Source organism: Epinephelus fuscoguttatus, linkage group LG12, assembly GCF_011397635.1.
Source record: "Epinephelus fuscoguttatus linkage group LG12, E.fuscoguttatus.final_Chr_v1".
NCBI lineage: Eukaryota > Metazoa > Chordata > Actinopteri > Perciformes > Serranidae > Epinephelus > Epinephelus fuscoguttatus.
The window spans coordinates 31,644,405-31,669,092 of NC_064763.1; the positions used below are offsets into that span (position 1 = coordinate 31,644,405).

A 24,688-nucleotide genomic window follows, 5' to 3' on the forward strand; every position below is an offset into this window, starting at 1 on the left:
TTCATCTCATTGTTATGTATCTGATCCTTTCCCATCTTTTGCCAACCTGGCAGAGCTCTCCACAGGCCGTTTGATGTGTGTGTGTGATCTGTGTACTCAGAGACTGTTAGATCATCGCAGAGGAAGCTTGCAGAGCTGCTGTGTTGCTGCTGCAGCTTCAACTGACCTGCTCAGATAGACAGATAGATGCACTGATCATCTTAGAGAAGGCCTCTTGTCAGCTGCAGGATGGAGGTTGTATGTTGCTCTGAAAGTTCCCCTGAATCTTATGATGTTTTTTTGTCCACTGGCTCTGCTATGGCTGTTTGGCCTGAAACAAGGCAGCTTTCACAGTGCTGTGTTAACTTTCATGTATTTCTCCTGAGTAATACTGAAACTGAAAGAGTAATGCTGTCTCTTTCTCTGATACCCATCTTTCGCCGAGAGCTTCAACTCACACCATAACTACTTAAAAAAAAAAAATACTTGATGTGTTTTCTTTCATGTAGTTGTTTGTTATTAGCCTTATGTTGTCACACTTGGTAATGACTGGAGACATAGTAGTTTCTCTTTCCAGTGAAAGGGGGGCGGGGGCTGCCTGGAACAGCTGCTGATAGAGAATTCCTTTTGGACTGAGCTCAATGGAGACTTTTACTATGTCAGTTTATGGGAAGGAGGCAGTCAATTGCCTTAGCTTCTCTTCTTACAGTTTTCAAAGGGTGGGACCAGAGGTGGAGCCAGATGTTGTAAACAGTCAGGGCTAGACATAAACCTATAGGGGGTTCGGAGGCATGTTCCTTCAGGGGGATATCTTTCCTGTTTATGGCAGCTGTATGCACTGTTTTCAAGCCATTTGAGATAAGAGAACTGTCTAAAATTTGTACATCATTTGGAAACTAAAGAAGAAAGTTTCTCAGGAAAAAAAACATCCTGTCGAACCTGCATCCTATTTTGTGTCCAATTGTTCTCCAACTGTCTCAGTCATTCTGAAACCATAACACAAAAACTGATGAGGATGACTAATTTTTACTCCTGCCACCCAAAAAAAAAGGCAAAAATTGTCCGATGTTAGTATTTTCAAAGCTAAAAGGAGCCAGGTTTCAGGAGTCAGTTTAACAGAGAGTATCCTACTTCACGTAAATTACTGCTTCAGAGTCTTTTCCACTGGGACCAGAGTGCAGTTCTCTGAAATAATAATGAATACTTGTTGTGGTCATATCTAAATATATTGAACATTGAGCAAAATACTGTCAGTCAGATGCTTGTAAATGGTTCATAAGACAGGTAATAAGTAAACCTACTTCTTCAGTAGCTTCCACTTTAGTTTGATGTGGTGATGCCAGCATTTTCCCACAGGAGTGGAAATGCATAGAAAAATGCACATGTAATGACAGTGAGTAGTAGACTGACTAAATGAGGAATAACTGATACACATTGAGCACTTACTGTTCTGAAGACATCTGAGTCTGCTCATCGTCTGTTTTGTAAGTGGATGAACATTTTCAGAATGCACTTGTCTACACCCAGAGAGAGGAAAAGTAGATTGTTACCTTGTGCAGAACTCAAATTGTTTGGCTTGATATACCTCTGTGTGATCTACAGGGCAGTTAGTTGCCAACTTACCTGCTTCAGTGATATATTTTATCTGTATTGTTGGGGTTCCTGTTTATTTGTATTTCTTACAATTATCTGATTTTATTTGCTTGAAACTTGTGTTTTCAATCCAGGATCAACCATGTAAAGCACTTTGTAACTTTATTTTGAATGCACTTTATGGTTTCTTGTTATTATTAGTATTAGTGTGAGTATTAGTGGTAATAGTGGTAGTATGCAGTGGTTTTACTGGTCCAGCCCACTTGAGATTGAACTGGGCTGTATGTAGCCCCTGACCTACAGTAAAATGAGTGTTTAAAAATGCAGTGAGTCAAATTCTTATTTAGTATTTCTCCACCAGAATTTTATTCAGGGCAGAGTGGAAAATGTTTCCAGAGTTCATACCCCCACGTGGGAAATACAATTAACCAAAAACATAACTGAATAGCTAACTCAATTAAAAATAAATAAATATATATATATGTAAAAGTTTTTGAGACTTTATTTTTGGCGTTTGCTCTAAATTACATATAGGGAATTGGACTCGTGATGACCCCAGTGTTTCTCTCTATTTTGATATTACAGTATATTGTTTATGGTGAAATGTTACACAGATGTTGTCAACCAGCTTCGGGCTGTGCTCTGATTGGCCCAGAGCTGCACCACGTGGTCAGGCAGTCACGCGCTTTCCAGGAACCCGTCAGGAAGAAGAAAAACAAAACAAACCCAAGAGAGAGCTGTATAACAGCGTGTGGACTCCATTGAAAAGAGGGCCTTATTATCTCCAACAGGGGAACATACACGAGGTCCTACACGAAGCGAGACGTGTGCGTGGGCGTCCTAAAAGTGAGTAGGACCGTTATCGATCCGTTTTGGGGGAACTTTGCTGAGCAGTGGATGTGTGTTTGCGCCGCGGCGGAGGATTAGCTTTGAAGCTAACGGTAGGTTGTTGTTGTGTGCTGGGCTTCAGCTGGGATGAGGAAGGGGGCGGACGGAGGCCATACTGACTGTGAGCTGCGGGTGAAAGGGAAGCAAGACTCGTCAGTTCCGCATCACAAAAACACAGCTCGGGGCAAGTAACACACTTAACGTGTTTCTTAATGTGTGCTGCAGTTTGTCGAGCTCTCACAGGAGGTGTTTGCGTGCAGATATGAAGCTAGCTAACGTGTATTCACGAGGAGATGCATTTCGGTCACTGTCAAATGTCAATAAGCGCTTAACATGCCTTAAAACAATACTCCGTCGATTTTGTTAATTATGCCTCGTTTATTTAAATGGACAGTTTGTTCAGAAGAGGGGTTACATGTTTGACACGGGGTCAGGATGGTTAAAACCTGCACTTACGTAAGAAGATCGGCTTGTACTCTACTTTTAAACTACCCAAAGCATGCTCCACCTCTTATAGTATACTTACAGCTATGCAGTGTATCGTTGATGTGTTTACTGTAGCATGATTTAACTGTATTTAGATGTGTTTGTAGTGAAAAGGACTCGGTGTGCCAGTGAAATGCCCAGCGCTGACTTTGTGCAGGCAGCCCGAGCTCTCTGTAGGTACACGCCCCCCAACACAAGGCACAGCCAGTGCTGCTGGAAAAAAACTCGACACAACCAGAAATTTCCATGTGATGTAGGTTCAATAATACACCCGATTCAGACTTATGTTTCCACCGAGGATGTATCCCAAGTAGCGATTTCTTTTGGTTGGTAGATTAGTTTTGATTTCGGTATAGTTTTATCAACCGACTCAGGCACATAATGTACGTTTGATTTGGTGTTTCTAGTCAAGTGTAAACACCAACAGACGTCACGGATCGATTTATAATCTCGTGTTGCGTTCAGGTTTTGTGCCAGGTGCGAGATTTTACTTTAAATGTCTTTTAAATATAGCTATCTAGGCCACGGGCACGTAGGCCTCCAACTTGTTTATCTTCTGCCTCAACCTAGATTGAAACGAGCTGTTTATTATGTAGCAGCTCAGGGGATCGACAGTCGCGGTGGCCAATCAGAGGCGCCGGGAGGCGGGACGCCAGTTACGCCCGACCAATAGGGATTAAGGATTACGTGGGTGTTGGCACAAAGGGTTAGATTGAGGTGTGTTTTGCTTTGCTGAGGATCTGTGATGAGTGCAGAGACTGGGGAGATACTAATGACATTTATGGCTTTATTGGAGTTTATAGTAGGTGATTGGTGATCCATACCTGCCTGTTGGATGATGATGATGATGATAATGATGATGATGATGGTGAGATGTTAGTGCTCTCAGTCTATGCCTCTCCATAACAAGTGAATCTATCACAAAGAAATGTAGGGATGCAATTCAGTGTTTGTTTTTTTTAAGGAAATTGAGTTGAAATACCGTTCAATTTTAATTTCTACTACTATTTCATACCTGAATTGTGCAGTGTTGTGTGTTTTTCTACTGATGTCGTGGTTGTTTATGTAAGGTTTTGTGAAACTGCAAAGCTCATTGTGCTTTTATCAGCAGGTGCAGTGTCTGTAGTGAAGCTGATCATCCATATCTATCGCTTTCTAACAGTGCATAGAGAAAAACATTTGTATGTCATGAACACATGCATCAAATTCAGGGTAATTTTAAAAAAAAAATCCCCTTTTCTGAAGTGTTTAATCGTCTTTGTTATTATCGTAATTAATTTGCAGCCATATGCTTGTGTGCTTACAGCAGAGGATCCCAAACTGAGAACAAAAGGAGCTGTGTTGAATCTGATTGATCAAGAACATGAACTGCGTTTTACTTTTCACACGTTTCTCATTCTTATGAAAAGTGACAGTTAAACGTCCAAACATTTTCACACACAAGGTTCTCTGGCTATTTTGACAGTGAACTTGAGAAAGATTTCCTCATAGACTTTGTCATTTAGATTTGACTGATGTGTGTCCTTGGTGTGCTTCACCAGTAAAATTTTTCTTGTATTTCAAGTCAACTGGACTCAATTCTCATTCAAAAATGAATCAGATTGACTGACCATGTTTACAGCAGAAGTTTTGATCTGTCGTAGCAGGAAAAGCACAGGTGAGGCTCAGTTTCAGAGATGACTGCAATGGAGTTGTGCAGGGGTGACATTTTACGAAGGCCAGCCCGGAAGTTAACATCGCCCTGATTCCCTCAACAAAAAGCCAGTGAGATTTTTCCATTACATTTTGGATTATTGCAAAAAATAAGCTCTGTAGAAAATAAATGTTAATAATACTTACACGTTTTGTTCAGCAAGATAATCTTTATAAATGGACACCACTGTAATGATTTTTGAAGCGTAAAATAAATCACTAGATTAAGGAGCTAATGTAAGGCTTTAAACGAACTACTTCAACATCACCATCACAAAGAGGCTGTAAAGCTATATTCAGCATGATGACTTTTAGTGTCCCCGACAACCTCTGTAGTCTCATTTAGCCACTCATTAGACATGTTAAAGACTTGTTAGACATGTTAAAGACAAGTTAAAGCTTCAGACTGTCTACGTTTGCTGATGAATTTTACTCCATATTTTATGTCCTCCATACTTTTCCCTCTGATCATATGTTCTCCCACTGCAATGGCGCTGTGTCCCCCCCAAGGGGGGCCGCCCTCAATTTGGGAGTCACTGGCTTACAGTAATCCTCCTAAAGGTGCCTAGTTGTGTCGGAGAAGTAGACATCTGACGTGAAGAGCACCTATCCATACATACTTGATGATTGTTTCTGATTAGCTGAACCCAATAAGGGAAACTCACGGGTTCCAGCTGTAGAATTTAGTAAAATCTAGGTAATAGCGGAGCGGAAACACTTCCAAGTAAGACAACACAATAATAAACCCATCAGATTTTGTTTAGTTTGCATTTTTTAAATGCACACCTAAATGTAAACTAAATAGCCACATAGCAACAATTAATTTGCCTCCTTGAGAGCTCTTCAAAGTGCAGTACTCTGGTGCAAGGGTTGCTCAGTGAAAGAAAGAATCAGCACTTGTAGTGCATGTTGTTGACTGAATTGGCTGGTTGCTCTAACCCTAAACCCATACTGTGATGTCTGTGTAATTCATCTCATTTGTCAAGTAGGGCTGAGTAATACAACTGTATAATCTTATTCATTCAAACATTTGTCTGATGTTGGCATACATGAGCTGTTTTTCTCTGTTACGCATTGCATAAGGCAAAACTTTAGTATCACATTTTTTAATTACTTTGAACTCATTCGTTTGTAAAATGCTGAAAGATGATGCTGATGCTGTAAACATAAGTCACAGTACAGTTCCACAGAAAGTCGACACACAGTTAATAGATGGCATTATTGATTTGCTAGCCCTTGTAACCTGCTCGTTGTACTAGGCATCTAAATGAATTGTTGAGAGTCCCGACTTTAAGCACAATTGCCTGTGAGTGAGTATCTATGTTCTGTGTGTGTGTTGCTGCTGTGTCTGTGCACACACATTTAGGACTTGTGGATTAATGACCTTTTATGATGTTTGCAGAGCTTCTCCACATTTAGCAAACAGCCTGGCATCTCCTGCTTGTTATCTCGTAAGGAATCAGGGACCAACTGGTATCAGTAGGTAACTCATTCCAGATAAGACACTGCTGATTGGCCTACTTGGATCACGTCCAATGTTGTGAGGCGCTGAATGTGAGCTGTTTCTTGATAGTGGAGCTATGAGCGCAGTCACCACTGAAGTCCTCGTTTCGTTCAGACCTGAGCTAACAGGGAGGGGAGGAAACAAGCAGTTGTTGGTTGTTGAACATATGGATATGTGTGGTTATTTTTTTGTGTGCATGAATGTGTCTTCATTAGAATCAGAATCTGGCTTATTGCCAAGTAGGTCTTCACATGCAAGGCATCCGCTGTGGTGTAGTGGTGCATAACATAAACAAAGTGAGAGGAAATGAAATTAAAAGATAAAAAGAGGTTTTAGTTAAATCAAGAAACACCAATATAGAATAGAATACAGTCATAATAAAAATATGAAAAAAATACTTTAAGGAATATGTACAGTATTATTTAGTTAGAATTAAAGAGCACTGCAGTTGTTAGAAGTGGTTAGTGCTGAAATGTGCAGAGGTTCACAGTACAAAGTATAAAAGGAATGTGCACTTTAAGACTTAAGCTATTATTATTATTAAGCTAGTATGTCAATTTTCCCTGTAGTATCAAAAATAGTAGAGAATATTAATATTTTTCAAGGTATCGTATCAGAGTTAGATATTTCAGTATTTTAACAACACTGATCTCATCCCATATTTGTCAGCTGGAATCTAAAGCTGGGGCATATTTACTTAATAAATGACAATGAATTGATCGCAAAACGTATGATTATCAAGCTTTTTCTTTCTGCCATTTGATTATTACATTAATCCACCGATACAAGCATGGCAAAACATGTTTATCAGATGATACTGCGACCGCAGCTGATGCTGCAGAGATGAGTTGTTGTGCGAGTCCATTTTGAGCTCGTCGTAAACAGCCGCATGTGTGAACCTGACATCGACACAGGAAACCATGCATTTGTGGAGAGACTGCACTGTGTCCCCACATGTCAAAGTTAGTTGTCAAGGGATGCTGTGAAGAACAAAAGCACATCGTGTAAGAGGACATTTGATATATTCAACATGCATGTGAGCCGCATCGGTCGAGAGCAGTGCAGCTACAGTACATCATAACAGCGTAATCAAAAGTCAATCAAATTACTGAGAGAGAGGGCAGTGTTTTGTTACATGGACTGGATGGACGAGAGAAAGCCAGCCCTTGTTTCAGACTCAACTAAAATTGTCTTGTGCATTTCTGAGATGTAAGCATGATACTGCAAAAATTCTTTCCTGTTGAACAACCTTTGTCTTCTTCAGTTGATCTATCGTTCATTAGCAAACATTTTTCTTTGCATAATATTTTTATGTTTGACATCGAAAGGGAAAAAAACATTTTAAAGTCTGGAAAAGTAAGCCTGGATAAAATCAGAAATTTCGACCCAAGCCCACTGGTTAAACTGTCGTGACCCTAAACCAAGCAAGTAAAAGAAAGATCTAATGCTGGCAGTTTTCATTACTGAACAAGTCTGACCAAAGCCTGAGAGAGACATTCAGCTGGAGTCTTTTGGGGCCTGTCAGGCTCGGTCATAAATATCCGGCTCTACATCACAGACCGTGTCAGCTACTAAGCAGTCAGTTGGATTATATTCTGCTACTGGAAAATATTCAGTGCAGATTTCTTTGCCGGGAGAGGCGAGGAGCGTTGTGACTTGTTTTCTGCATGTTTGTACGATCCCTGTCTGTGAACACAGGCTTTTTGTTTCCCTCTGTGATAGCAAAGAGAGTCTGGATCAATGCAGGCGTTACTGTTGTGTTCAGGCCATATGTTTCCTCATTCTGCTTCTGCTACAAGTGACACCAGACGCAGCTGCCCTGGAAGGAAGCACACATTGAGATATGATAATGATCACAATTTGTATTTTAGAGGCTGAGCTTCTAAATATACTGCTGGTCATTAAGATAGTATGTATGTACATAGGTGTGTGTGCATGGACTTTGCTTGCATGAGCTTTGGTGTTTGTAGAGGTGTTGCTTTTACAATCGCTGTTGTAGTCGTAGCGCGTTCTGGTGTGTTTTCCGCCATTTCCTGTCTCTATGCAAAGTGTGTATACAGGGGTGAGAGCTCAGGGTGAGAAGTTCATCTGAGTCAGTCAGCACACTGTGAGAGGAAGTGAAGCCGTCCCCCTGGCCTCGGAGGAGTTGGATCTGTGTACGGTTGTGTGTCAGCTGTTCACTGCAGGGGTCATGTCTCCATGCAGATTCTCATTTATTTGCTATGCAAAAGCAGCGAAGGGACCAAAGATCAGTCCATGTGTTGCAGTGCAGGAAAGTGAGAGAACGACAAACAAGCAGAGCGAGGGGATGGTGGAAATGAGCTCGATGTACGCAGAGCAAATCAGATGCTCCCTGAGCGAATGTGGGGAGGCAGTTGGGTTTAGAAAAGTTGGTGCTTTCCGAACATATAATGGGGGCAGGGACTGGAGTGCACAACAAATTTCTCAGAAGCTTATTCTTGCAACAACTTCCGGCAGCTACGGCGTAGACAGAGAGCTGCTGTACGCATCGGTAATGGACTTTATAGTTTGGTATGTTGACTGGACAAAGGGGCAATGAAGACTAAATGCAGATGCAATATTTACTCATTTATTCCTGACCAGAAGCCCCACCACTGCGTATGCAAATATAGTATGAACAACAGTTTTGACACTTAATGTTAGAGCTGAAATTATTAGTAAATCAAAGCTGGGGTAGGCAGCAACAGAAAGTTTGCTAAACGCGGGCATTCTGTGCTGTTTGGTCCCATGGCACTGGGGGTTGCACTGGCTTGATTTGGGTTGCTGCAGCCGCTGAGTGGGGGTCTATCTCTGAAGCTGCTGCCCGCTCTCCTTCAGACGAGGAGATCTGTAGCAGTGGGGAGTGAGGCGGAGGCCACACTGTGATTTGAGACTCTAGCTAACCTTAGCTACATAAATGTGAACTTGAAGCCGCAGCCATGAGCCTTTAGCGCTGGTCAGCAGAAGGCTAAACTATTAGCAACATTTTCTCTCCATCTCTGAAACCCTTCGCTAATATTGACACGTTTTATTGCATTTATTGTCAGACTCTCTTTCAGACTCTCCAGTTGATAAGTCCGTCTTCATAGCAACTTTCTCCGCAGGAATCTCTGCCATTGAATCAGGCTTTCACCGAGTAAACATGCACGGGCATCTGCATTTTTAGAGCAGCCATCAGAAACAAGGTGCAGAAGTCTGGTTTCCTCTCAGTCCAATTGAATTACAATATGCTCATAGTTCATCATGGGATTTTTGCCCAAGGAAGCCAAACCTACCCTGCCTACCTCAGCTTTAATCTGGTAGTCAACTAACAGAATAACGATAAGCAACAATGTAGATAATCAAGTAGTCACTAAATTCCCTAGGAATAAAATAGATTTTGGACTGTTGGTTGGAGCACCTTGGGCTCTGGGCAACATTTTTGTCGACCAAATGATTAATAGCTTTATCGATACAGCAGTCGTGACTCGTCAGATTAATCTATAGTACAACAATGTAACTGATTCTATAACACGTAACTGAATGGTTCACTTATTTTCTGTCATCTAGGCACATAACAGGTGATATGTGCTTGGATAAAGTCCTCTCACAGTGACCGACTGGGGAGACTGTCTGCTGCATGGCACAGGGGATTTCAGGAGCCTGCCTGAGCTGGCTGTTGCTCCAGTGATTAATTGACTCATTAACGAGAGCACTGCCTGAGCCTTTTCTACACCCTCTGTTTGTTATAAGTCCTGTTTTTAAACCCAGTATGAACACAAGGCTGTGAACATTTGTTGGTCTTAATAACTTGCCACTCTAATTTATACTCAGGACTTTTGTCCTTGTCCAGATCATGGATGTATTATGTCAACTGGATACTGGACTCAAAGATGGCACCCTGCCTTCACTTAACTTCCGTGTTTTGATGTCCACTGCACAACATGTGCATTATTGTTGCTGTGCGTTCCTACTTAGCCCATAGACGTACATTAGGATGATGTTACACAATTTGATATCATCAAATATAAAACCTCCATGGATTAAAAATTCATAATACAAAGAGTAATAATGGACTGTCTTTACAGTTTCAGGTGCCCTGTCAAAGTTTTACAGACATTTCTCTCATAATGGTAGCATATGGGAACAATGCTTTTTGGGCTATTTTTTGTTGCTGTACTGCCGTATCGAGCTCTCTTAATACATCCATAATCGGGATCCTTTAGAATTATGTTTTTTCCAGTGATGTGATTTTGACAGATTCTGGTCTGATCCTCTAAAGTTAGGGTCAGGGAATGTTTGATCAGAAATGGTTTGTATGTCGTGTTGCCCAAGCTGGAAGTCAGAAGTGTTCGTAGTTGGTCAGAACGGCTGCACTCAAAGGTGGAGTGAAAAGATGGCCGTCATTAATAGGGAAGAGATGCAATATTTTTTAAATGTGGGGATAATGGTGCACATCTTTAGACAGTCTCTCATGGAAGATGTTCCTAATGTTGCACTCAGTTGTTCACATGAAACGTAAAAGAAATCATTTTGAATTTTGAAATAATAATGAACAAAAAGGAGTTACAGAGAGGAGTTCTGTCCTCTGCACAGCGGACCAATCACAATGTAAAGTGGGTGTGAACATCGGATATTTGGTTACTTAAATTTACATAACGGGTTTGACACAGGTCCACCTGATCAAAGGTTAGAAAGGTTTGGGGTGTTGTAGTTTCCGTAGCAATTCGGACAAGCAGTTTTGATGGAATATGCCGGCAGCTTTAACCTACCTTGGTGCAGGTTAGCCATGTCGTACAGGTTAATATGATGATCTACTTTAGTTTAAAGTGAGCCGGCCCCTTCATCAAACTGGAAGATAGCTGGAAGGGTTGGGCAACCATTGTTATTTTCATATCAGCCAATTGTGCACACTCACGATAGACAATCCGATCGCCAGGGGATGGCGGGAGCATGAGGCGGTGGGACAGTCACATCTCAGCACACCGGTGAAATGCCAGCATAGACGACTAGTCTCATATTAAAGAAAAATGTAACATCTGTTAATATTTTATCGAAAATGTTTAAACAATAAAAAAAATGTGTTAAATTGTGATGTCTCCTCTATTCAAATGCTGACTCCCCTTTAAAAGTCTGTGCGTTGGTGCTTGATGCAGCAATATCACAGCATCGTGTTGTTCCACTTAACATTATTATTACATTTAATATCACAGTTCAAACCATATTCATAACATTAACCACTCTTATGGAGCACAGAGCAAATGGATCCATGGAAAAGATATGGTTTGTAATGAAGGATATAAAATTCAGTTGTCACGCGTGCTGATTAACAGGGCTCAGGAGGCGGACATGCTGCTCCGGCAGAAACATCTCTCAATGCACAGTAGGTTGCAGATTCTAAATTATTTTTATAACATATTAGTTCTAATAGTTAATTGGTTTAATGTGCCTTAGTGTCAGCGTTGACGACATCCATTCAGTCGTTGATATACAACCCATTTGCCAATCGGTACAAGCTCAAAGATAGCTGGCTATCCCACTAATCTTGCTTCATCATACAGGCCCCAGAACATCAGAGTATATTTAGGTCTTAATTCTGTGAAAGCAGAAGTGGACAAGAGGGACAGAGGAGGAAAGATGAGATTACGATAGACTAACATGTCCCAGCGCTGTGTTGACTTTAGGTTCAGCTCTAGAGATGGAGACCGAGGGCCCAGCCTCCCATCCAGCAGTTATCAGTAAACAGAGGGAGGCCTGGAGGCAACTGTTGTGCATTTTTAGAAGCCGTGGGACAGTATTCCCTTCTCATGATGTTTTTTTTAAAGATACAGGAGCTATTTATGTGACAAACTAAGGCCTGAAGGTTGTAATTGTCAAATTGGACTTTTAGGTGGAGATAAGGGAGTTTTCAAAAACCTAAAGGGGAATTCCACACAGTAGCTTCAGTTTCATGATTAAAGTGACCAGTGAGCATCTGCAGCCTCTAACTGACCCAGCAACAGAAATCCACTCCCCATTTCAGTGGAGAGGGGGCTGTGATGAATTAGCTTTTTGACTTGTGAAATGATGAACTTCTTCAGCGTCCACCCACTTTAACAGAGGCTGGGATCATATGTACCTCCCTTAAGAAATACAGCTTGTTTATACACTTGTTTATGCAGCTGCATGGTGAGATAACACAGGGAGTGGAGAGGGAGGGGTGCTGCGTGGCTGGCAGTGAATCGAAGGACACTGATAATAAATAATGGCCATAAAGTGTTTGATAAAAAGGTTTATATTTCTCTACTTACAGCATGCGGTTGTTAGCCTGCTAGCTCCTGCATCTTATTTCTGCAACCCCGCCAACAGCATTTTCTGTCCCACATGCTGTTTGCTGCGGTGTGTATGTAAATTTCACCGGGCTAGTCCTGGTCTGACCACATGTTGCTGCCATTTACTCTCAGTTCTGGAATCAATAGCTCTCAGAGCAAATTTCAGACAGGCAGAACTACTCTCCGTATAAATAACTGGGGTGGGATAAATCATCACACTGATATATTCAGTTGAAGCTTAATGGAAGAGAAATAAACATCTGTGGTTAAAATGTACCAACATGATACTTGTTGCTTATGCTTATATTGTTGATTCTTATACTTCTGCTCTCTCTGTTTTTACCACAGACCTGAAGCAAACAGAGAACCACACCAGACCACAACAGACCAGACCAGGTTGAGCCCAAATACTGACACCCCCCTTCTCCCCTCCCCCCCCTCAGCCTTGAAGGCTGCATCCACCAGATTGTTTCATTTAGCAATAATTTCTTGTGCTGATCGGACAACCTCAGGCCACTGGGACTGGACAGGAGGCCCAGAGGTTTCCCCCGCTGGAGCTCTAAGCTGTGCCTGGCAATGCCTCAGGTAAGAGAGATGACAGAGAGTCGGAAATTGTTCTGTCACTGGAACAAAGGTAGACGTGTTTCCTCCTGCACAGTTAGGAAAGGTGTTAAACATTCAATGGTTTCTCACTGGCTGTAATTCCTAGCACATTGACCATATGCTTTAATTTGATATTCTTTAGTTTGGTCACATACACACAGCGATTAACTCTCAGTAGCATTAGTTAGTATTTTGGTGCAGCCCAAATCAACAGTCAGAGGCTGCCTTAACGGCGTGGAAAGAAGGACTTGCCTTTGTTTTTCTCATTCAGCTAATTGACACATTTGTGTGATGCCATTTTAAATGAAACATTGCAAGTATTTCCACGGATACCTGACTTCAGTTGAACAATGTGAGCACACATTTAGACACAAAGTGTTGTCCACTGAGCCTGACTAACCAGGCTAACGGGTTAAGCCAACCAGCATGCTATGGCTGATAGACAGCAACTAGTTTGCTGCCAAAACTTAATGGATAGAACTTGTGCTGCAGAATTTGTTCTCCGCATTAATGGCTGATACTCAGTTGAAACAGTGCAACAATTCAAAAAACAAAGTGATATGAGAAAAAAATACATTACTGACCTTGAGGGAGACGGAACAGATGGGACTGATAACAAAGGAGGAACTCTGAGTTTGGTTTAGGTGATGATGACGTCTGCTTTTGTTAGTTTACTTCTGTGTGCATGATGGCCGATATAATAACGATAGTTTGGAGCAGGAAAAAAACAGAAAGATGATTAATCGGCCAATAACACATGACATGAAAAGCTGAGATGAGTTTGTTAAACCTGCTTTTTGTAATGGACCCCAGGAGGCCACATAAACATGGCTGTATATACACACAACCAACAGCTCTGTCCATGGTCCTGAAATTTTAGTGAGTGCTATCCATACACCGAAATAACACCTCTTCCGGCCCGACAAAAAGATTTTATCACTAACTGCACACCGTGAAATGCACTGAAAAGTAATCATCAATGATACCAAAATTATTTAGTAAAAACGCAATGTAGACTGCAAGAGGCCGAACGAGTTATAACAGGCTACTTTAAGTCCTTACACACACACAGTGCCGGCCCCTCCCTCTCAAAATAATTATTTAATAGTTATTTTTAGTTAATAGTCATTTTGATTATCAGAAATTAATTTCACACACATTGCTAATGCAAGGTTTGCTACTTAATTCTAGCGAAATTATAACGACCATGGCTGCTAGCAAAACAGAGAACACACACTTTCGGCCTTGGAGCAGCTATACTCAGTCTTATTAATGTATTAATAATGCTACTCTATAACCAGCAATCTTATTAATGCCGCTAATAAAGAAGTAAAGTTGTCCTGCGTTAGCTAACTTTAATTTAAATCATATAAAATATCTAAAGCACACATGACCTTGTATTTGCACATTCCGCCAATAATGATAGTTTATATAAAGTCCTATTTGCGGCCAAACCGTCGGTCAACCTCTTATAGTGTGTATTTTTGCCTTTTTTTGACGGTGTAGAGACAGGCACAGGAAAGGGCGGGAGAGAGAGGGGCGTAACATTCAACAAAGGCTTCAAGGCTGGAATTGAACCTAAACAGTGTGTTAGTGTGGCATGTCCTGTATGAACTTGGGTACCGAGGCACTCCAAAGTGTGTATTTATTGATTGATTTCTGTTGTGTTGCAGCCCAGCGTCAGTGGGATGGAGCCTCCCTTTGGGGACGCCTTTCAGAACTACTCGTTTGCTGACCAGGCCCTGACCAGCACTGAGCTGCTCGCCACCAGCTCTGACCCAGATTTCATGTACGAACTGGTGAGTGGGTGCATGCACACACAGACACAGACACAGACACAGACACACACACTCACACACACGCACACACACAAATCAGACAACCCAGAGAATTATTAAATGATGAAACTAATATGAAAGCGTAGGCACGGTTAATGGCTCTTCGTACGACTGCTCATACTGTATCGCCCACACCCGTATATACAATGATGCATTTACACACACACGCACACACACACACACACATGCACAGAAACACTCATCTCACCAAGGCCCTGCAGGCATCAGACCTCCCTAACCATCCTTTGAGCCTGACTTCTTTTCAGATCAGTCACAGCTGCTCACGCTGTGCTGTCACTGAGTTGCATCTGAATGAAGGATCCAAGTTTAAAGATCTCCAGTCAAAATTCAATTTCCTCAAACATCACACAGTTTTTACCTCTTTTATTGTGACGGAAATGTAAATAAATGGACATGTCAACTATTGTGAAGTGCCAATATTGCTTTCAGGGATTCCTCTTGGCTTTTGATTTGAAATGCAAAAAATACTTCTCTGTGTGTTACATCAAAACACTGATTGGCGTCAGAAGTTCCTCTAGGCATACCGATGACAGTTACCGACTGAAGTAGCATCTGTCTGTTCTCTGGGCTGTCACATATCAGCCTTATGTCACTGCTTACTGATTGCTATCAGTGCTGTTGTTGCCACTTTAAATTAAAAGCTCTGCACTGGCAAACCAGCTGAATTATTGTGAAGCAACTACAAAAAAAGTATGTCAGAGTTAGCAGAGCTTTGTTTGTGCTGCTATTCTTCAATAAAAACAGTTCTGCACAACAACATGGTGACAGATCAAACAGAAAGTGATGTTAGACGAAGAGCTACAGTCTCTTTATGTGGTTTGCGAGATTCAACACACCCCCAATGTGTCATCAAGGTAAACAGCTTCTTTTGCTTTGCCTTGTGGAGCAGTGGAAAAACACTTGCACCATGTCAGCGCGGCCTGAGTGGTCACAGTCGCTCACGGCTCGGCACGAGCATCCCCATCCGTATCAAAAAACAATATTAGGTTACATGTTGCACAGAACACAGGCTTCCAACAAACGCCTGAGAATTCATAGAACAGTGAGCGGCACAGTGATGTTTTGTTTTCGCTCAAATAAAGGTCTATATTAGTCACGTGTCAGACATTTTTGCAGAGGAAACCCATCTCCTCTTTCAAGCACATCAATATTTCCATCATTTGTTAAACAAAAATACCTTCTGATTCCCTCATCTTTCACGGGGGTTTTTAGTCGTAGTCATACCAGTAGTGAAAACAGTCTGAATTTAAATTCCATTGAAAACGGTAAATAACTGTTTGCATGCGGTCAGTTCTGCTGCCAGCGTGGCATTTTAAATAGAGAGGCCTGTGCCTAATTGTTTTGCAGCCGTGTGACATTTGGCAGCGCTCTCGGGTGGGTGATGTGAGACAGCTCACCTGTCACCACTCATGCTGTCAGCCGCAGGTGTCTGCGTCAATTTACTGTCCGCTGTAGACTAAACAATAGTGATCCACTGCTGCGATCACAATTTCTTGCACCGTAGTAACACATTAATGTGATGATCTGTCATCTTCTTCAGCCTTTGAGATGCTTTTCACTTTACACAGATACGGCTTCTGTAAACTGCCTCACTATACAGGGAATATTATGTTTTTGATCTTCTCTATCTCTCCTGTAAAGAAATAGAAAGATGTGGCATTGACAACCAGCAGACCCACACCAGTAATGTGTTTTGCCTCAGTCTGGTCAAATCCAAATCCAAACGCTTCTGCTAGAAAAGCTAACGAGAAATGTCGTCACACTTCAGCTCCATAGACATTCACCTAACAGGCATATGCTGATGTCAATTCATGCAATTATCTCAGACAAAATGTCCTCCTGACAATGTTGTGATGGTAAAATGACAATACAATTATACAATTGAAACTCCAGTGATGACCCGTACTACTTAACTGTACATTTGTGATGTAGTATAATTCCTGGAAAATGAATTCAAGCTGTTTATGGATACAATAATCAGATGGGAATGATGTTGTTTTGTTCATCCAGCAAATTAGACACCGACAAATTAATGCACTTCATCTCGCTGATGTACAACATGTATAAACATCCAATTTTCTCAGATAAAATGTTCATTGTCATTTTTCCAACCTTGGCTGCCACTCTTTGAAAAATATATGTATTTTGCAACTTTGTTACTGATATTTTTAAGCCAGATGCCAGCTTGAAATGGGCAACACAATACTCGTAAAGGAACAGGGACTTTCATCGATATTGTGCATGTTAAAGGTGCATATAATTAGTCGCACCCCTCAGGTTGCAGTAATCAGTTCTTGGATTGTGATCTCAAAGTACTTTGTGCAAGTTACCAAAATCCTCAGTGTAATGGAACACTGTCAACAAAAGTGAACTAAATGAAGATAAATGATCGACCATCCTCTAACCCACCACCTGCGCGACTCACTGCCATGTTTTCTTCCCCTTTGCAGGACAGAGACATAACCCACCGGCAGAGCCCCTGTGGGGACAGCGTGGTGGGTGCTGGGGATGGAGGCAAGGAGGTGGAGGGTGGTGTGGATCAGTTCATGGGTCTTGGCGAGTGTGAGACAGTCTACAGCAGCTCAGCGTTTGAACAGTGGGACTCCTACTGGGAAGACCTCACCAGGTACTGGATTATTTATTTCTGTGCTGTCTTTTATTTTAGATTGAGTGAAATACAGCGGCAAGTAAATAAGACATAAAAGCATACTGTTGAATTTAATGCAACTCAAATTGCATACTTTCTTTTTAGTTAAAGGTAGTTTTCATATCCTAAAATTGTGCATAACATTACCTACCAACTGTACAAAACCTGGCCTGGTATTAAAGACAGGGTTCCTGCAGGTCCTGAAAAAAGTCTTAGAAAGTCTTAAACCTAACTTTCTGAGGCAGTAGGAAGCCTGTAAATATTAATGGTACAGGAGGTTGCGTACAGTGTCCATAAGACTTTTCTGAGTTACAGACAGGATTAGGAAGTCAGAAACTAAACGGACTAAAAATATGCAGTTTTGATTATCCTTAAAAATCAATTTCAAGACAGGTATCTTTCCTGCGCAAGCCCTAGTATTTGAGAAGCTTGAACCAGCAAATGTTGTGTTATTTTTGCTTGACAAAATTATCAATCGATTTTAAGAATTGTTGTCAAACTTCTTTTATTAAACTTATAATCAAGTATTTGTTCAAGGGCTAGCTGAATTGTTGAAGTCAACAAAGAGGGTTCTGGCATAGAGGAGGTTGTACTCAGTGGTTGGCTGCAACATGTCAGCTCAGGATGTCTGATTTTTACTGTAGTAGGAAAGCAGATGAGAAGTCAGTCTGTGAACGTTATGCAATAAGACAGGTGCCTAAAGGTTTTTATTGCTGAAGCGTTCACCATCACTGACTGGTTATCATCGAGGCAGGTCATCTTGGTCTGACACAGAGGATGATTTGAAGCAGGTAGTGGTTTTGCTCAAAGGCAGGGAGTGGTTTAAGAGGCCAGTAAACAACAAAGCAGCTGGCTGCCGCAGTCTCCTGAGATCTCAGGTGATGCTCCGTCTGTCCTGCAGTTATCCTGAAGCTTTGCTGCCAAAATAGTTTGTGTACTCGCTCCTCTGATGTTGGGTGTCAGCTGAGGGCAGACAACAGTTTCCAAAGTCTAAAGACGATTAAAACTGAGGCGGAATAGTGCTCGCTGTTGCAGGGTTGGGGAAATCTTCTGCTAACAGGGTTGATTGAGGTCATGTTTAAGTGGAACAGAGGAGAGTGCAGTATCTTTTTGGCTAATGAGTGAGTCATTCTTTCACAGCCTCGACTGGCCAGATTAGGTCCACGCTGCTGTTTGGTGCTCTAATGTCTAATGGACCGTTTTTCTGGGTCAGTAGAAGTCATGTTCACTCTGTGAGCTCTGAGTTACCTTTGCTTTTTACTGTGATTTTACCATCAGTAGTTTTCTTCATCTGGCAGGCTTCATAAAGAGATTAAAGTGTGTGTGTGGGTGTCAGAACTGAAACTACCAGATGTAGTGCTGCCTCTGAGCTCTCTGTTTGCTTCTTGGATCTGTTTGTATGTTGTGGTATGATCACGTTTGATTGCCTTTCGGTCTCCAACAATTGTTACAAAAGTTAAAAACCACAGGAAGGAAAACTTAATGGGGAGAAAACAAATGTGAACAAATTCAGATTTGTTCTGGGTTGTATGAATTGAAGCATGGATGCATCACTCAGACTTGAAATGTTTCGACAAAATGTTTTTTAAATTAATTTATTTATCTAGAGCTGCAGCAGTTATTTCCATTGCTAATTAATTACTCAAATACTTTGTCCATTAATCGATTACTAAAAGATACTGAAAAAAGTCCTTCAGTTTCCCAGAGTCCAAGTTGACAACGTCACATGTCTTTTGTCCGAATATAATCACTTAACAATGACATGAATATGACACCAATGATCATGAGGTCCTACAGAAGTGTGTTGGCCTCTCTGACTCAGTTTTAGATTGGTTTAGGACTGACACTGAGATTTTGTCTCCCTTGGTGACTAACAAGCTAACAAGCAGCATAGTATTGAAATTCTGCATGAAAGATGCTGTATTAAGTAAGGTTGATTTAAAACAGAGAAAAGCAGCCAATCCTCGAGCATTTTTACTTGAAAATGTATCTTTCTTTCTTTCTTTTTCTTTTTCTTTTTCTTTTTTTTACAGATTACTAGCTTCATTAACATCCATGTATATGTTCCCTTTTGTGAATTTCAAACATGCAAATGAAAACAGGAGAAATAAAAAGTTTACCTGCATCAACAAATGCTCTGCAAGTATTCTAAAGAAGTAACAAGACTGTGAAATGAAAAGAAATTGCAGAATATGTTTCCTTCAGCTTTTATCACATCCTCTCTTCACTGATAAACAAATTCATATTTAGTTTTTAGATCAAAAACAGCATGGTTAGTTATTTTAATTGATCCTTGGACACCTGTACTGGACTCTTAAATTATTTTTTATGCTGTTTTTTACAACTTCGTACTATTGTTGCTTTATTATTTTTACTATTTTACCTCCATACATATAAAGTATGCAGGCTCAGGGACTGTGTTGTGCTGTATGAATGCTTGTGCTCTTGTATATAGTGTCATTGATGCTGTACCTTGATCCCAGAGACACGCTCTCTCATTCTGCCTTACACAGAGATGCACTGACTATGACCTGGCTTTGATTTTGGTTACATTTTAAAGGGTGTAAACACTGACAGGACAATGAATACTTTCACTAATAGAACTGCATGTCTCTGTGCTTGGCAGATACACACGGCTGGCCAGCTGTGACATCTGGGGCACCAAAGAGGTGGATTTCCTTGGATTAGATGACTTCTCTAGTCCCTACCAGGATGAGGAAGTGATTGGTCGAACCCCAACGCTGGCTCAGCTCAATAGCGAGGATTCGCAGCCTGTGTGTGAGGCCCTCTACCCCCCTACTGACCTGACCCTGCCTGCCCCTCAGCCTCAGCCGTCCCAGCTTCCCAGTCACAGTAAGAGACCTCTGGTCCCTGGCCAAGGATTTGGCCCCGGCTCTGCACGTCCCCCCCCAAGCTCCACATCCTCTTCCCGTCCTTCCCGCAGCCTTCTCCCAGACTTTCCTGAAAGCTCCCAAAAAGCCACCAGACCTGTCCCCTCCAGCACTGAGACTATGGCCAAGACCCAGAACCTCATCAGTCTCACCCAGGACCACGGCCAAGCTCACACCAAGCACCAGGGGCGCGGAACCAAGATGGCAGCCCCAACTTCTCACGGCATTGACTTTGTGCAGAAGGCTAAAGTCCGTGTGAGTGCTGTGCCTAAAGCTCAGACCGACATGCCCTCCCAGACGGATTTCGAGAGGTCAGATGCACCTCTACCTCTTTCCCAGCCCCAAGACGAGAAGGCCTGCACCTCAGCGAGCGCCACCTTGGTGGGAATTCCAGTTGCTGCAGCCAGTGGCTCTGCCAGTCTGACGAGCTATGAGAAGAAGGCAGAGGGGGCAGGTAGGAGGGAGATACCTGTAGGCTGGTCCGCCACCATGCCTCAACTGGTTGAGGCGAGCCAGGCCCTGGAGAGTAGTACCTCTGGGCTGGTCAGCAGCGGCGATAGTGTGGCGGGAGCTAGCGGCGGTGGCGGCGTTCTGGTTGTCGAGGGGACAGAGAAGAGCAAGGAGGAGGAGCACAACTACTCTCTGTTCCTGACCCGCAGGCTGGCGGGCAGAGCCCACTCCCAGCTGGAAGAGGACGAGGAGGAGGAGGACGAGGAAGAGGCGGAGGAGGAGGAAGGCGATGGGCTCGAGCTGGATGACGAAGACCACGATGAGGGTTTTGGCAGCGAGCATGAACTGTCTGAAAATGAGGAGGAGGAGGATGAGGAGGAGGACGAAGACTACGAAGCTGACAAGGATGACGACATGAGTGATGCCTTCTCCGAGCCAGGTAGCAGCTCCTCATTGTCATGCATCTGGTTAATGTGTTTGACCAATCAGTGGCAATTTGTTACTTACTTATATCTTAAATTAATACCTTTCTGTCTTTATTTACCCTTAATTTTACGTCTCTGTCTTTCTGTTGCTCTTCTCTCCTCCCTGTTCAACCATCTCGTTTCCTCCAGGCTGTGACATGGAGCTGATGGAGGACATTAAAGGCCTGACAGCAGGAGTCTCCAGCCGGAAGAGAAGCAGGCGTCGCTACTTCTGGGAGTACAGCGAGCAGCTCACCCCCTCCAAACAGGAGCGTATGCTGAAGCCGTCTGAGTGGGACAGACACACGCTGCCTAGCAACCTCTACCAGAAGAACGGGCCTCTCCATGGTATACATACACACACTCACATACAGATATATATATATATATGTACACAAGCTGGCACTGTAGGATATAAGCCTTGCTTTTAAACTTGCTCACTCAACAGCTTAATGAGAATCTTCCAAGGAAAGACTTTCATATTATTGTATGTTTTACATTTCACCACCTTGATCGTGGCATAAAACATCATATATGTCTTTCAGTGGGGACTGCAGTGGAAGCACTCGGTCTTTTATAGCGACTGTGACTGGCTTTTCCACAACAGCAGCTGTGCACAGCATGCTGCAGTGATACTACAGTTTAACTGATCACATTGGAAATATTAAATGAATAAAAGGAGCATGTCTCATTTCTCACATAAACAACACAGTCCTGCAAATCATTTCTCTTGCATTCACGTCCGTATTTATTGTGTCCCTTTGTTTGCATAGGTAGAGGATGACTCATGTTGCATTTTAATCATTTGGTCACGGTTTTCAAAAAGAAAAAAGCACTTCAAGCTTGTGATGTTTGAAAATTCAGTCATAACTAAGGCTTTGCGGTCCAACACACAGAGATAATGTTTTTATATTACTGAACTGTTGTAGATCCACCACAGGTGTCACCAACTGTGACTGAATGGAAGATGACAGTTAAAGATCTGTTTGCTGTTGACAGCAAGAAAATGTCTCAATGTGCTGAAAGATATTTATTAAACAGTGAAACAGTGAAAAGTAAACATGTGGAAAGATTCAAGTTGATTTTTCCTGCCTCAGCGCCTGAACAATGAAGAGAGTAAAAAAGAAAAGGTTTACTCGATAAACAATAAGTAACAAAATGGAAAAATGGGAATAGCAAATGTACCATGTGCCATCTTACATGCTTGTGTGCGCCATGCCTGCTGAAACACTGTGATAGTCTCTAATGCCCCCTTTTCAATGTTTGTCATACAGGAAAGTATATGCTGAAGAAGTCTCGGCGCACAGACGTGGAGGACCTGACACCCAACCCACGCAAGCTGCTGCAGATCGGCACAGAGCTACGCAAACTGAACAAGGTGATCAGTGACTTGACCCCCGTCAGTGAGCTGCCGCTGACTGCACGACCGCGGTCACGCAAGGAGAAGAATAAGCTGGCATCCAGGTAAAACCTGCATGCATGTACAGTACGTACACACCAGAGTGGCACAGATCTTTATGTACAATCACGCTGACCTCCACAGTTGATGCATTAAAAAAAGAGTTTACCATTGAGAACATTTGTGTAGTTCAGAGTATAGTTATAGTCAAGATGCTGATTTGTGAGCAGTTTGATATGTTTCCCAGGGCCTACTGTTTGTTAGAAAGAAGTCCTCTTTCCTTTTCTGCCTTAGTAAACTCCACTCATCTGTTTTTGTATTATAGAGCTTGTCGTTTAAAAAAGAAGGCCCAGTATGAAGCAAACAAGGTGAAGCTCTGGGGACTCAGCACAGAATACGGTACGTTGCTTACGACACATTTTTAACACCAAGTTTATCAACTTGTGCATCCATTTTCTTCATGTCTCTGCTTTTGTTTCTGAGTGTGTAATCTTTTTGTCACTGCATGTTTGTGTCCTCCTGTAGATCGGCTGCTGTTTGTTATCAATGCCATCAAGGAGGAGATAGTGGCCCGAGTGGAGGACTCCTCTCCGCGTCCGACCAACATGGCCGACACTCTGGAGCATCTCATCAAAGAGACACTCGGTGAGAGTTAAAGAAGAGGCAACTGAGTCGTTTACAGACATAAGCAGACATACTGTAATTCGCAGAGTACCTTATGAGAGATTAATTACATACATTAAACATACCTGAAACTACATTCAATATAAACAACTAGTATCAGTATGAAATTCAGACACTGGATTTGAAGGTTGACAGCTCTATATTTGAAGAGTTAAATTAAAAAAAAAAAATAATACCATATATATCTATAGCTTAATAGTAGCCAGGAGAGGAGTGTCAATTCAAATATGTAACGTTTAGTGTTTCCCACAGAAATTAGAGTGTATGTGTGGCGGTAGCTGACAAGAGGGGGGTGACGGCAAACTTTTATTCATTTTTATTTTTTTTTCTTATAAATTTCTCGGATCATCCTATCATTCTGTGTCCCATCTCTAAATTCCGAGGTTTTTGTGGGTCTGTGAACACAGCACAGGCAGAGCTCTCTATGAGTTATTTTTTTCCTCAACAGCAGTATGCGATTTGCAGGGTGGATAACTGATCTGTCGATCTGTTCTGAGCTGATCAGATCAGATCGATGGACGAGAGGAGCAGCTGCTGTGAGTGAATACAAACTTTTAGACCAAGCAGAATGAAAGTTTTACTTCCAATGCGCCTGACGTTCTGCTGCTCCATCTCTGCTCCGAGTGTGCTATGCACTCTGACAGTGTGATGCTATAAATAACCGAACGGTAGATATGTTCCATTAGCTCTCCTGATGGACAGTCCAGCTCCAAAAATAGGAAATCTATTTGTGGTAGCAGATGTTTTAATCATGGCAGGCTGCCACAAATAAGTGAATGTGTGGGAAACCACGTCATTATAAAACTCTCACTCAGATACATTTGATTATGAAATATGGGTTAAATTTAGGTAACTAACATTCAGGTATAGCATCATCCGAAATAAGATTCAAAATTATCGTAAAAGCAGATGACAAGAATTAATTTAGCTAGTATTCAGACAGCAAATCTCTGAATTACTACAGACTCAGAGGAGATAAACTTTGTCTTTGCATCATATGAACGTAGTCAGAAAATAATTCAGAGGCAGTTAATGCCTTTTACAAGGATATCGTTCCTGGTCTAAAAATAAATCATCTCTGGTTAAAATGTTCTGCATGAAAATGTTTACATCAAGCTCAATGTGAACAGGGAGGTGATTTACAATAACAGATATCTTTTCTGTAGAAGCTGTACAAAAGTAATAGACATAAGGAGGTTGCATAAACAGGTTTTTGAGTGCTTTCACACCTAACCTGCTTGGTTCAGTTAAAAGGAACT

At 41.9% G+C, this 24,688-nt stretch overlaps 1 protein-coding gene across 1 annotated transcript in view; it reads left to right on the top strand.

Annotated features, from left to right (window-relative positions):
- Positions 1-2,277: 2,277 nt before the first annotated feature.
- crebrf (creb3 regulatory factor) overlaps positions 2,278-24,688 on the top strand; it is a 28,098-nt gene continuing 5,687 nt past the window's right edge. The window contains exons 1-9 of the mRNA XM_049591279.1: positions 2,278-2,418; positions 12,781-13,017; positions 14,709-14,834; positions 17,345-17,520; positions 20,168-21,321; positions 21,497-21,694; positions 22,621-22,810; positions 23,071-23,144; positions 23,271-23,390. Of these exons, the coding sequence (XP_049447236.1) occupies positions 13,009-13,017; positions 14,709-14,834; positions 17,345-17,520; positions 20,168-21,321; positions 21,497-21,694; positions 22,621-22,810; positions 23,071-23,144; positions 23,271-23,390 (2,047 nt within the window). The 5' untranslated portion in view covers positions 2,278-2,418; positions 12,781-13,008. The remainder of the gene's footprint in view (positions 2,419-12,780; positions 13,018-14,708; positions 14,835-17,344; positions 17,521-20,167; positions 21,322-21,496; positions 21,695-22,620; positions 22,811-23,070; positions 23,145-23,270; positions 23,391-24,688) is intronic.